This window comes from Octopus sinensis, unplaced genomic scaffold (genome assembly GCF_006345805.1).
Source record: "Octopus sinensis unplaced genomic scaffold, ASM634580v1 Contig20094, whole genome shotgun sequence".
Taxonomy (NCBI): Eukaryota; Metazoa; Mollusca; class Cephalopoda; order Octopoda; family Octopodidae; genus Octopus; species Octopus sinensis.
In genome coordinates this window covers 1-14,724 of record NW_021836881.1, presented here as the reverse complement: position 1 = coordinate 14,724, position 14,724 = coordinate 1, and the positions used below count along the sequence as shown (strand labels likewise).

General features: G+C 39.4%; 2 protein-coding genes across 2 annotated transcripts; one reads left to right on the top strand and one right to left on the bottom strand.

The window, feature by feature from the left end:
- Positions 1–2,319: 2,319 nt before the first annotated feature.
- Positions 2,320–3,510, bottom strand: LOC118762061 (zinc finger protein 724-like). The gene is made up of 2 exons (XM_036500304.1): positions 3,312–3,510; positions 2,320–3,267 (listed from the first exon to the last, which is right to left on the bottom strand). Exon 2 carries the CDS (start codon positions 2,980–2,982, stop codon positions 2,320–2,322), a length of 663 nt encoding a protein of 220 aa, XP_036356197.1. The 5' UTR covers positions 2,983–3,267; positions 3,312–3,510.
- Positions 3,511–7,793: 4,283 nt separating this feature from the next.
- On the top strand, positions 7,794–14,338 carry LOC118762060 (zinc finger protein 436-like). The gene is made up of 4 exons (XM_036500303.1): positions 7,794–7,806; positions 8,590–9,123; positions 10,527–10,531; positions 13,804–14,338. Exons 1-4 carry the CDS (start codon positions 7,794–7,796, stop codon positions 14,110–14,112), a joined length of 861 nt encoding a protein of 286 aa, XP_036356196.1. The 3' UTR covers positions 14,113–14,338.
- The last annotated feature ends 386 nt before the right edge of the window (positions 14,339–14,724 follow it).

Here is a 14,724-nt window from a genome sequence, read left to right as displayed (position 1 = left end):
TCTGAAACTTCTCCAGTCTCAACAAATTGGGTCCAGATGTCATTGCAGAGCTTCTTGCATCATCGAGGGCATTCATAATACCAATTCATGGCATTTGCATTCTTCTTCATTCACCCGGGTCTCTTATTACTGAAGATTGGATTTCCATTTCCAGTCAACTTCTGCTCTGAAACTCTCCAGTCTCAACAAATTGGGTCCAGATGTCATTGCAGAGCTTCTTACATCAATTGAGGGCATTCATAATTACAATTCATGGCATTTGCATTCTTCTTCATTCACCCGGGTCTCTTATTACTGAAGATTTTGGATTTCCATTTCCAGTCAACTTCTGCTCTGAAAATTCTCCAGTCTCAACAAATTGGGTCCAATGTCATTGCAGAGCTTCTTGCATCAATCGAGGGCATTCATCATAATACAATTCATGGCATTTGCATTCTTTTCATTCACCCGGGTCTCTTATTACTGAAGATTTTGGATTTCCATTTCCAGTCAACTTCTGCTCTGAAACTTCTCCAGTCTCAACAAATTGGGTCCAGATGTCATTGCAGAGCTTCTTGCATCAATTGGGGCATTCATAATACAATTCATGGCATTTGCATTCTTCTTCATTCACCCGGGTCTCTTATTACTGAAGGTTTTGATTTCCATTTCCAGTCAACTTCTGCTCTGAAACTTCTCCAGTCTCAACAAATTGGGTCCAGATGTCATTGCAGAGCTTCTTGCATCATCGGGGCATTCATATACAATTCATGGCATTTGCATTCTTCTTCATTCACCGGGTCTCTTATTACTGAAGATTTTGGATTTCCATTCCAGTCAACTTTGCTCTGAAACTTCTCCAGTCTCAACAAATTGGGTCCAGATGTCTTGCAGAGCTTCTTGCATCAATCGAGGGCATTCATAATACAATTCATGGCAGTGCATTCTTCTTCATTCACCCGGGTCTCTTATTACTGAAGATTTTGGATTTCCATTTCCAGTCAACTTCTGCTTGAAACTTCTCCAGTCTCAACAAATTGGGTCCAGATGTCATTGCAGAGCTTCTTGCATCAATCGATGGCATCATATACAATTCATGGCATTTGCATTCTTCTTCATCACCCGGTCTCTTATTACTGAACGATTTTGGATTTCCATTTCCAGTCACTTCCTGCTCTGAAACTTCTTCCACTCACAACAAATTGGGTCAGATGTCATTGCAGAGCTTCTTACATCAATTGAGGGCATTATAATAAAATTCATGGCATTTGCATTCTTCTTCATTCATCCGGGTCTCTTATTACTGAAGATTTTGGATTTCCATTTCCAGTCAACTTCTGCTCTGAAACTTCTCCAGTCTCAACAAATTGGGTCCAGATGTCATTGCAGAGCTTCTTGCATCAATCGAGGGCATTCATAATACAATTCATGGCATTTGCATTCTTCTTCATTCACCCGGGTCTCTTATTACTGAAGATTTTGGATTTCCATTTCCAGTCAACTTCTGCTCTGAAACTTCTCCAGTCTCAACAAATTGGGTCCAGATGTCATTGCAGAGCTTCTTGCATCAATTGAGGGCATTCATAATACAATTCATGGCATTTGCATTCTTCTTCATTCACCCGGTCTCTTATTACTGAAGATTTTGGATTTCCATTTCCAGTCAACTTCTGCTCTGAAACTTCTCCAGTCTCAACAAATGGGTCCAGATGTCATTGCAGAGCTTCTTGCATCAATCGAGGGCATTCATAATACAATTCATGGCATTTGCATTCTTCTTCATTCACCCGGGTCTCTTATTACTGAAGATTTTGGATTTCCATTTCCAGTCAACTTCTGCTCTGAAACTTCTCCAGTCTCAACAAATTGGGTCCAGATGTCATTGCAGAGCTTCTTGCATCAATCGAGGGCATTCATAATACAATTCATGGCATTTGCATTCTTCTTCATTCACCCGGGTCTCTTATTACTGTGCAGCACCACATATCTATGATAAAATTTCACTTCTACACACAGAATATCCAGCTTCTCTTCCTGGGTAAGGCCCCTAGTTTGATACTTTTTCATGAAACACTTCCTAGATTCGAGAAATGGTTTATCCGCAAACTTGTGCTTCTTGTTGATAGTGTAAGGAACAAGATTTCCTTGTCTTTTGAATATGTTTGTCACTAGTTAAGCCCTTCCACACAGAGAATGATTTCCAACGGATATCACAGTCTTATGGTTTCTCTCCTGTATGTATAAATTTGTGTTTAGTTAGGTGACTATTTTGAGAGAATGAGAGACCGCAAATATCACAGTGATATGGCTTCTCCCCTGTATGAACACGTTTGTGCTGAGTTAAGGTATGTTTGCAGAGAATGATTTACCACAGATAACACAATGATATGGTTTCTCCCCAGAATGCGTACGTTTGTGTTTAGTCAAGTCACTAATTCCAAAGAATGATTTACCACAGATATCACAGTAGTTTTGTCTATCTCCTGAATGAAAGCGTTTGTGTGTACTTAATGTACTACTTGCAGAAAAGGATTTACCACAGATGTCACAATGATATGGTCTCTCCCCTGTATGAATATGCTTATGACTGGTTAAGTTACTATTTGCAGAGAATGCCTTGCCACAGACATCACAGTGATAGGGCTTCTCTCCCGTATGAATACGTTTGTGTTTAGTTAAAGCACTGTTTTGAGAGAATGATTTCCCACAGGTAACACAGTGATATGGCTTCTCACCTGTATGAATACGTTTGTGGTTCGTTAAGTCACTGGTCTGAGAGAATGCTTTACCGCAGATTTCACAGTGAAATGGTCTCTCACCTGTATGAACACGTTTATGTTTAGTTAAGTGATTGTTTTGAGAGAATGATTTACCACAGGTATCACAGTGAAATGGCTTCTCACCTGTATGAACACGAATGTGTTTAATCACATTACTACATACAGAGAATGACTTACCACAGATTTCACAAGAATATCGTGATTTCCCTAATTCTTTTGACATTTCTCCAAGAGACAAAATAGACCCAACCGTTAAAGTTTCTCACAGTATTAAATTTTCCCCTTATCTTTCTTCTCTCACCTCAGCATGTAATTTCCTTCTTCTTCTTCTTGTTATAGTTTATTTCTTAGAAGTATTTCCACTGCTCTTTTATTGATATCTAAAGAGGCTGCAAACTCCTTTGTAAATATATTCAAGTTTAATTAGAATGCAAAAGCACCAGGTAAGGAGATGGAGAAATGTTGCTATGAATTGTTGCTCAGGGCAAATATTTCACAGTAATTCAATCTTGGATTTATAGCAGTTGGGTTATTATATCTGTTCTCTAAAACGTTTTCATTTCGTCTTCAAGAAAACATGGTAAATATTCCAGATGTATCCAATGTACAAAAGTCGTTTTGTGCCAATGTCATCTGTGAATCTGAAATAATAAAGAAACAGTATTTAGATAGAGAGGAGAGATCAAATTGGAAGTGTTACAACATTTCTACATTGATTAACAAATGACATCAAATAACATTGGGTGGAATCTAAAAATCTGTAAACTTGCCTGAGTGAGAAAGAATCGGGGAATGTGGTTATGGGATATGCTAGACATAACAGCCAAATCACCATTAAATCACACACCTTTACTTCTGAAAATATCTACTTTTAATTCTTTTTTTACCAAAAAGGTTTCTCCTACTTTTTTCCAAGTGCATCATGCCCAGAAAATGGACCGAAATTGGTTAGGAAAAGGGGAAAACTGGTGGAATAGGACTGTGTGTAAGAAACGAAAAAAATAATAATAATAATAATAATAATAATAATAATAATACAAAGAAAAAAATATCGGAAAACTCCCTGCCACGACGGAGAAATTCCGAGACGGGAAGGGCGGAACCGAATACTCAATACACGGTATAAGTATTGCCGGATTTCTGGAAGCCAGGTAAGAGATCCGGCACGTACGATCGATCGATAGATAGGTGTGTATATCTTACTTGTTATGCTACACAAATCAATATTTAGAGTGAAAATATATTTACTCACATCAAAATCTCCGTGAAGACAACGAAAAACCCTTTTCTGTTCTTCTGTCCATTGAAGCAGGTTGCAGAAGAAACGGAAGTACGGTGTGTCATGTGACAACAATAAACCCAACGCTCTCTAATGAATAAAACCAAGAATGTTATCATAAAGCGGGAACTTGCAATAGTTTGATGCCAATCACCATGGTTACTGTGGTTAGCATCTCGCTATGATAAACGAATCTTCATTATTGTCAGCAGCGGCCTTGCTGGTAATGTTGAAAAAGACATAGTTTATACTTCATGGTGATTAAGGTTACTTCAGTTGGCGAGCTGACAGAACCGTTTGCTCGTTGGACGAAATCCTTGGCGGTATTTTGACCGTTTTACGTTGAGTTCAAATTCGTTTTTGGTGGTCAATGAAGTAAATACCACTGAAATATTTCCAATATATAAATATCATAATTTAACCCTAACCCTACTGCTGGCATGGGTTCGACGGTTTGAAGAGGAATGGCGAGCTGGAAGGCTGCACCATACACAAAAAGGCTTCTACAAAGATTCCATCATGCGAGTCTAGTGACAAGGTTTTAGACGACCCGGGGGAAGGGTATCTTTTTTTCTTCACAAATGTAAATAAACCCAATCTGTTTCTTAAACGAGGGACATATTCATACGGCACAGGATGTTTTCACCTCAATAGAGGTCATTGATTGGTTGAAATTGCAGAAATTAAAGAAAAAACAGCAATAAATATCTTACAAAATATAGAATTTTCTCAATAAAGCCAAGAGAAAATGATGTTTTATAAACACATTCTACCAGAATACGAAGTTTAAAAGTTTTTAGTTTCGTGGAAATTATTTTAAAAAACTGCCGGTCAAACGGAAAAGATCCGGAAAGACTCCCTGGCACCCTGTTAAACTTATTTATATAGAAGTAGAAATAAAGAAATAAGTACCAGTTACGGCACTGGGTCGATATAATCGACTTAATCCGTTCGTCTATCCTTGTTTGTCCTCTCTGCGTTTGGCCCCTTGGGGGTAGTAAAAGAAATAGGTTCTTGTGGCAGTGAAAGGTCAATGCCACCAGAAAGACATGCCCAGAGTTACTTCCCTTCGCGCTAAAGACGCAAAAATTTTGTCTTCAAAGAGTTTCGAAGTCGATTTTTGTCCCTCTTCGATCGCATCCAGCGGGAACCTTTCTCTGCTGTCTCTGGAATCGGCAGAAGAACCATAACGTGTTTTTGTATGTCTTCACGGAGATTTTGATGTGAGTAAATATATTTTCACGCTAAATATTGATTTGTAAAGCATAACGGGTAAGATATCCACACCTATCTATCGATCTATCGTACGTGCCGGATCTCTTACCTGGCTTACAGTAATCCGGGAATACTTTTTACGTGCCACCTGCACAGGTATCACAATTTTAAGGCTTTGGTTCTGTTTTTTTTTCTTCTTAGATTTACTCACAAATAGCAAGAACATTGAGCAGAAGTTGCTTCTCCCAGGCTGCTGGCTACACGGGCGTAGTCTTTCGCCTTGTACGCGGGTGCTTCTTCCATTCTCCTATGCAAGGGGCTAAAAAGATCCGAAGTGTTTTGCTTAATAAACACAACGCATCGCCCGGTCCGGGAATCGAAACCGCATCGGGGGACATTGATTGTCTGATAGGGAAAGCGGACGTGACGTCACCAGGCGGCCCCTAAAGATGTGGCTGGAGCAGAAGAAGGCGTGGTTTTTTTTTTTTTTTGTAATTTAGAGAGAAACGAAGCGTGTTCGAACCTTGTTTCTTCCTCCTCCATCTCTTATGGTAAACGGAAAGCGAATGTCTGTTTATTTGAGTTGTAAATTAGGTTCTGTCGTTTCTCTTGTTCTTCGTCGACGTCCTGACACGACCTGGCAGAGGAAAAACGACTGATTAAGACCGAGGTAAGACCAAAATATCGAAATATTTCGCTCTACACTCATTTCCGGCCGCCAATTAATTCTATGTCACTTTTGTGTGCCGTCTACTTCCACCACAACCATTTATACTGCACGATTATAAAATCAAGTTGAATAATATTGAATAATTATTTATTCTTAATGACAGACGGAACTGCTGACAGAATTTACACTTGAATCCTTTAACGATGATGCTTCGTATTTCTTTTAGGAAACCCACAAACGAATCGGCAGCATCTTTTCTCACTACTTTCTAGCAAATACGATGAAGGTGTGACTGGGGAAAAGCTCAATCCAACCCTAATCCTAATCCCAGTAATACATTCATAGGATGAAAATTGAGAAAAACAGATGAGGTTATTTCACAGCATAGACTACAGATAGTGCGCGGTAGATCTCGTATTGAATGGCGATTTGGCTGCTGTGTCTAGCATATCTCATGACCTTCCTCGTGTCTTTCTCACTCTGATGATTTTCAATATATTCTCCCCATCAGTATCATAAACCCATTTATGCTATTAAGAAATTATTTTTTATCAACCCGAAACCTTACCAGTCACAGGATATGCTAGAAACAACAGCCATATCTCCCTTAAATCTTTTTGTCAGAAAATGTGTATTTTTTTTTTACCAAAAAGGCTTCTTGTATACTTTTTAAGTGTGTAGGGTCCCAAAAACTCATTGTGCCTTCAATTCTTTTTACCCCAGTAGGATGTTGAGGGATGACTTTGTAAATGGCGGAGGTGGGCCTCTCATTAAAGAGGGGTATCTCCTGGAAGCAGGTTTTATGCCCCTCTTGGCATCCAGCTGTAGAAACACTGCCAGATCAGACTGGAGCCTGGTGCAGCCTCCTGGCTTCCCAGACCCCGGTCGAACTGTCCAACCCGTGCTAGCATGGAGAACGGACGTTAAACGATGATGACGATGATGATGATGAATGCTAGTGCTGTGCATCATAGCCATGGTCATTGATGGTGCCATGTACATTGGCACCTGGGAATCGTGGTCAGTGCAAATGCCATGTAAATTGCACCTGTGAGTCATAGTGGTCACCAGAGTCATGGAAATAGGACTCATGAGTCATCGTGGGTGCCGCTAGTGCCGTGTAAACGACACCCTTGCATCATAGTCATTGCCTTGAATCGTAGTCCTGGTTGTTGCCGGTGTCATGTAAACGGCACCCTTGCCGGTAGTGTATAAAAGCACCCACTACACCCCTGGGGTGGTTGGTGTTAGGAAGGGCATCCAGCCATAGAAACCATGCCAAATCACACTGGAACCTGGTGTAGCTCTCCGGCTCATCGGCTCCGGTCAAACTGTGTGACCCATGCCAGTATGGAAAGCAGACATTAACCCTTTCGTTACCAACCCGGCTGAAACTGGCTCTGGTTCTGAGTACAAATGTCTTGTTTACATAAGTTCTGAATTAAAATCTTCCACCAAACCTTAGTCACAATTTATATTCCTAACACTAGCTTAATGATAACGAAGTTATTTTACTAAATTCTTTGTTATATTTAAAATTGAACACAGAGCATCTCAAAATAAATACTGTAACGAAAGGGTTAAATGATGTTGATGTATGTATTTCTGTTGCTTTTGTGATTTAGGAAGTCCCTTTCATTACATATGTGTGTGTGTGAGTATTTCTGTTGCATTTGTCCCCCATGACTGCATCACAACTGGAGTAGGTTTGTTTACATCCTTCTGACCTAGCAGTTTTGCCAGAGACTAATAGAGTCTCTTAAAAAACTAAGTATTAGTGTTGGTTTGTGTATCTAAGCCCTTCAATGCTGTGCCCCAGCATGGCCACAGTCAAACAAGTGAAAGATGAAAAAAATATCTTCCCATAGTCATGAATATAACAGGTAAAATCTTCCACTGTGTAGTCTCTGTTGTTTTATCAAGTATCCTCTGTAATTTCTGTTGTTTCTCTCTTATTTCAGATTACGGGATAACATTGGATTAATGGATTTATCATTTTTGAAAGATTAAATAAAGCTGTGACACAGAACAAAGAGATCCCTGTTTATAGAAAGAAGGTAAATTTTGTGTGAAATATTTCTTGCGACTGCAGCAATATTTCTTCTTCAATGAGGATTTTGCATTCCTATTAACCTTGGATTACAAAAGAGCTGGCAGCTTCTGCAGATATTGACCAAGATAAGAAATTTTATAGGAATGAAGTGTGTAAACATCTGCATATTGTGGTGAGAAAATATAAATTATGGAAAGTGAATTGCGTGAGGACAATGTGAAATGTAAAATGCTGACGGAAAGTCTTGACTTTATTGAGGAGGTGCCAAAAGATAGAGGAAAAACATCTCACAACTGTGATATCTGTAAAAAGTCATTTACTCGGAAAGAAAGCCTCACGGTTCACAAACGTAGTCATACAGGAGAGAAACCATATCGCTGTGATATCTGTGGAAAATCATTATCTCAAAATAAACACTTAACTGCCCACAAGCGTATTCATACAGGGGAGAGGCCCTACCACTGTGATATCTGTGGTAAATCATTCACTCAGAATTACCACTTAACTACTCACAAACGCATTCATACAGGAGGGAGACCATATCACTGTGATGTCTGTGGTAAATCATTCTCTCAAAATCATGGCTTGACTACACATATACGCATTCATACAGGAGAGAGACCATATCAGTGTGTTTTCTGTGGCCAGTCATTCTGTGATGGAGGGACCTTAACTAAGCACAAACGTATCCATACAGGTGAGAAACCTTATCAGTGTGATACCTGTAGTAAATCCTTCTCCCAGTCCGATCACTTAACTAAGCACAAACGTATTCATACAGGTGAGAAGCCATTTCACTGTGATACCTGTGGCAAATCATTCTCTCGGCCTAATTACTTAAGTAAACACAAACACGTTCATACAGGTGAAAAACCATATGACTGTGACATCTGTGGTAAATCCTTCTCTCAGAATTTTGTCTTAACTAATCACAGACGCATTCATACAGGAGAGAAACCATATCAGTGCGTTATCTGTGGTCAGTCGTTCTCTGAAGGGAGTACATTGACCAGACACAAACGTGTTCATACTGGAGAGAAGCCTTTTCATTGTGACGTCTGTGGTCAGTCATATGCTGAGGGACGTTCCCTAACTAAGCACAAACGTATTCACACAGGGGAGAAACCTTATCAGTGTGATATCTGTGGTCAATCATTCTCTCAAAGTCATATCTTAACAAAACACCAACGCATTCATACGGGAGAGAAACCTTATCAGTGTGATATCTGTGGTCAATCATTCTCTCGAAATGACCACTTAATTACACACAGGCACATTCACACTGGAGAGAGACCTTATCACTGTGATATCTGCGGTCAGTCTTTCTCTGTAGGAAGGAAGTTAACTAGACACAAACGTATTCACACTTGAAAGAAGCCATTTCATTGTGATGTCTGTGGTGAGTCATTTGCTGAAAGATGAACCTCAGCTAAGCTCAAAAATATGCTGGATGTATATGATAAATCATTCAGGGAAATGGCTATGAGGCTGGTCTAAAAGGTTTATAGGCTTACTATGAAGGAGGGATGCTAGAACTTTGAAATCTTGCTCTCTTTACTCTTTTACTTGTTTCAGTCATTTGAATGCGGCCATGCTGGAGTACCGCCTTCAGTCGAGCAAATCGACCCTGGGACTTATTCTTTGTAAGCCCAGTACTTATTCTATCGGTCTCTTTTGCCGAACCGCTAAGTGACGGGGACGTAAACACACCAGCATCGGTTGTCAAGCAATGATAGGGGGACAAACACAGACACACAAACACACACACACGCATATATATATATATATATATATATATATATATATATATATACATATATACGACAGGCTTCTTTCAGTTTCCGTCTACCAAATCCACTCACAAGGCATTGGTCGGCCCGAGGCTATAGTAGAAAGCACTTGCCCAAGGTGCCACGCAGTGGGACTGAACCGGAACCATGTGGTTGGTAAGCAAGCTTCTTACCACACAGCCACTCCTGTGCCATTTCTTGCATGTAATAATTTCAACACTTCTTATTAAAAACTGCATCATTTCTTTCCAAAGAACAAAGACTGTTCAAAGAAGACTCTGGAAGCAACTAGTAGCAACATCTCTTGAAAATGGATAAAATTTGGCATCAAGTACTTGCAGAGAAAGGGTTTGGGTCCCATGGACATTCATGCTGGTATGGTTGCTATATTAAGGCGGCGAGCTGGCAGAAACATTAGCACGCCGGGCGAAATGCGTAGCTCTATTTTGTCTGTCGTTACGTTGTGAGTTCAAATTCCGCAGAGGTCGACTTTGCCTTTCATCCTTTCGGGGTCGATAAATAAAGTACCAGTTACGCACTGGGGTCGATGTAATCGACTTAATCCGTTTGTCTGTCTTTGTTTGTCCCCTCTATGTTTAACCCCCTGTGGGCAATAAAGAAATATATATTCCATCCATGACTCTCCTGTTTTTTGTTTTTTTTCTAACGTTCTTTATCCAGCGTTAAATCAGCAAGTAATCTCTAGTTTTCAGGACCAGAAGGTTTAAATTGCATAGAATTTAGCTGTTGTTTCTAGCAGGTGAAGTGACCATATATTGATCAAACAAAAAGAAAATATTGATAAACAAATAAAATTCAGCTGAATATATTCTTTTCTTCTTTTACCTGTTTCTCTGTTTGTAGCCCCTGGCAACAGACAGGGAGATGGGATTCTATCTGTTTCCACTTCTGTTCTAAACTGGGTACAAATACTATGTCGAAATTGCTTCTCAAAATATGTATCTTATGTAACCATAAATATAAAATATCTTCTAGAACCATGAATGGACACAGGACAGACAATGTAATCTTGTATATGAGAGGTCCATAACCCCCAGGCCACAGCTGGTACTGGTTCATGAATGGTTTGCTATCGGGCCACAAAGAAATAACTGACTTACTCTTTTGCTCTTTAATCTTTTACTTGTTTCAGTCATGTGACTGTGGCCATGTTGGAGCACCGCCTTTAGTCGAGGAAATCGACCCCAGGACTTATTCTTTGTAAGCCTAGTACTTATTCTATCGGTCACTTTTGCCGAACCGCTAAGTAAGGGGGACATGAACACACCAGCATTGGTTGTCAAGCAATGCTAGGGGGACAAACACAGACACACATATATATACACATATACAATGGGCTTCTTTCAGTTTCCGTCTACCAAATCCACTTACAAGGCTTTGGTCGGCCCGAGGCTATAGTTGAAACACTTGCCCAAGGTGCCACACAGTGGGACTGAACCCGGAACCATGTGGTTGGTAAGCAAGCTACAAAATTATATAATAATTAACTTAAATAGTCGCCAAATGATGATGCATTGCTAAGTTAAGATTCTCTCATTTTTTTCAATCTTTCATGCATTCATTCGCCATTAACACATTAATTAATACATTAATTAACACTATTAACTCTTTAAATGTATTACTTACTAACAGCTAGTTTTCAGAAGCTAACCATTTCAACTGATATATACCTCAATATATACCCTCTTCATCTCATGTAATTTCGTTAAGATAATTACTTGTTCCCTGGTTTGTTTAATTTCTCATCCCCCATGAACACTTTGAATGTATATTATTATTATTATTATTATTATTATTATTATTATTTTCGTTCCTCGTACCATCTCCCAAATTAAACTTTGTTCGCGGTGTGCTCGTCCTCTCCTGCCCCCCACCACCAATACTTGATACAGTGAGGGAACCGGGCTTCTGGAGTTCTGTGATGCATGCAACCTTTTAATCTGCAACACTAACTTCAGGAAAGCAGACAGCTACCTTATAACCTACCAATCAGGGGACTCTGCTAGCCAGATTGATTTCATCCTCAACAGACAGCAGGATGCAGGGTTGCTCTTAAATACAAAGACCCTCCCGAGTGAAGAATATAACCCCCAGCATAGACTAATCATTATCATTGGTGACTTTAGACTTGAGGCCAGAAGGATGTCCAGAAGCAGACCAATCCAGAAAAGAAGGATTTGGAAGCTAATGAACCCTTCACATGGTCAGAGATTTAGGGACCTCCTCATCAAGAAATAGAAGGCTGCTGGATATCCTTATGGAGCAAGTTTACTGAGTGCCACAGAGCAAGTCTGTGCAAAGTCCCTTCCAGACCTAGAGTAATGTGGGGGTGGAATAATATGATAGGCAAAGCCATCAAAGCAAAGAAACAAACCTGGAAGGGTGAGGGTAGGGGGGGAGTGTACCAGATAGCCAGAAGAGGGGCTGGGCGACCTGTATACATAGCCAAGGGTGAAGTAGAAAAGAAGGAAGTTGCCAATGTCCTGTGACGTGGGGACCAAAGAACTGAAGTATTTCAGATTGCAAGACAGTGTGTGGGAGAAAATTGTGATGTTACAGGAGAGAAATGTGTCTGCATGGATGATGGTGCCCTTGCTTTTAATGATTCTGAAAAGAAAGAGGCTTGGAGAAGCCATTATGAAAGACTGCTGAACATGGAGAATGAATGGGAGGAGGAAAGCCTGCCAAATGTTGACCCAGTAAAAGGACCAGCTACCCGAATAGATTGCACCCTGGTAGATAAAGCAATTAAGAGTATGAAGCCAGAAAAAGCCCCCGGTCCATCAGGAATCATTGCTGAGATGCTTAAAATATCTGGTGGTCTGAGCTATGGCCAAGTCACCTGTTTTGTAAACCAGGTAGTTCATGATGGAGTCATACCCAATGACTGGCATAGCAGCCCCTTAGTCAACTGCTACAAGGGTAAAGGTGATGCTTTAGATAGAAATAACTACAGGGGTATCAAAGTGTTGGATCAGGTGATGGTCACGGAGAGGGTCATAGCCCAACTAATTAGGGAGAGAGTCTGGTTAGATGCAGTTTGATCACTTGTTTTCTTTATTCAAATTTCAGACAGAACTTATGGGATGACCTGATTGATATATATATACATATATATACATATATGTGTGTGTAATGTTACACTGTGTGAAAGTGTAGTTGTAGTTTACATATTTTTAGATTCCACCCAATGTTATTTGATATCATTTGTTAATCAATATAGAAATGTTGTAACACTTCCATTTTGATCTCTCCTCTCTATCTAAAACTGTTTCTTTATTATTTCAGATTCACAGATGACATTGGCACCAAACATCTTTTGTTCATTGGATACATCTGGAATATTTACCATGTTTTTTTGAAGACGAAATGAAAACGTTTTAGAGAACAGATATAATAACCCAACTGCTATAAATCTGGGATTGAATTACTGTGAAATATTTGCTCTGAGCAACAATTCATAGCAACATTTCTCCATCTCCTTATCTGGTACTTTTGCATTCTAATTATTCTTGAATATATTTACAAAGAAGTTTGCAGAATTTTGGATATCAATAAAATCAAGGTTGATAGGATTTGAAATATTTCTGGGGAATAAATTACAAGAACGAGAATAAGAAAATTACATTCTGTGGTGAGAGAAGAAAGATAAGGGGAAAATTTAATACTGTGAGAAACTTCAATGGTTGGGTCTGTTTGTATCCCTTAGAGAAATGTCAAAAGAATTAGGAAAATCGCAACATAGTTGTGAAATCTGTGGTAAATCATTCTCTACAAGCAGTAACTTAATTAATCACATTCGTGTTCATACAGGTGAGAAGCCATTTCATTGTGTTACCTGCGGTAAATCATTCTCTCAAAACAGTGAATTAACTACACACATACGTATCCATACAGGAGAAAAGCCATTTCACTGTGTTACCTGTGGTAAATCATTCTCTCAAAACAGTGCCTTAACTAATCACAAACGTGTTCATACAGGTGAAAAGCCATTTCACTGTGATACCTGTAGTAAGTCATTCTCTCAAAACAGTCACTTAAATCGACACAAACGTTTTCATACAGGAGAGAAACCGTATCACTGTGTTACCTGTGGCAAATCATTCTCTCAAAACAGTGAATTAACTACACACACATATATTCATACAGGAGAAAAGCCATTTCACTGTATTACCTGTGGTAAATCATTCTCTGACAACTCGACCTTGACTAGTCACAAACGTACTCATACAGGCGAGAGACAGTTTCACTGTGATATCTGTGGTAAATCATTTTTCCGAAGAAGGAACTTAACTACACATGCAGCTATCCATGGGAAAATATGATTGTATCATTGTCAAAATCCATTGGAAGACCCAATATATAAATCTGTTTCCCCTGTCAAATCATGGCTTAACCTTTGTGCTCTTAACAATAATCATTTAACCCCTGACAGTAACCATACACATCGTGGTTACCCTTTTGAGATATTATTTTACAGCCAGATGCCCTTCCTTATGCCAACCACTTCAGCCACGTTAGTAGATTCTTACATGGCATTCACATAGTTTACCTGGACACAGGCTGCTTTTTAAACTCCATTCCGTTCAGAAAATAACTTGTAAACATAAATTTATTCATAGTAAAAAAAAGATATGTGTGTGTGATAACAAGTTGTTATCAATATACAGATCAATATACAGACGGATAGGTATGTAGACTATATGAACAGACACATATGGAGACACGGATCCACACATATAAAGATGCACATCCATACATACAAACATGGTACATAGTTACATAACACACACACACACACACAGACATGCACGCACAAGGGGACAGAGGTGCACGCACAAGGGGACAGAGGTGCATATATACACAAACACGGACAGGCAAGCACATAAATGTGCAGGATACGTACATACAGATGCACACACATACATATACACATA

Excerpts from the sequence above, each read along its gene's own strand:
- LOC118762061 (XM_036500304.1), bottom strand. The coding sequence starts at position 2,982 with ATGTCAAAAGAATTAGGGAAATCACGATATTCTTGTGAAATCTGTGGT.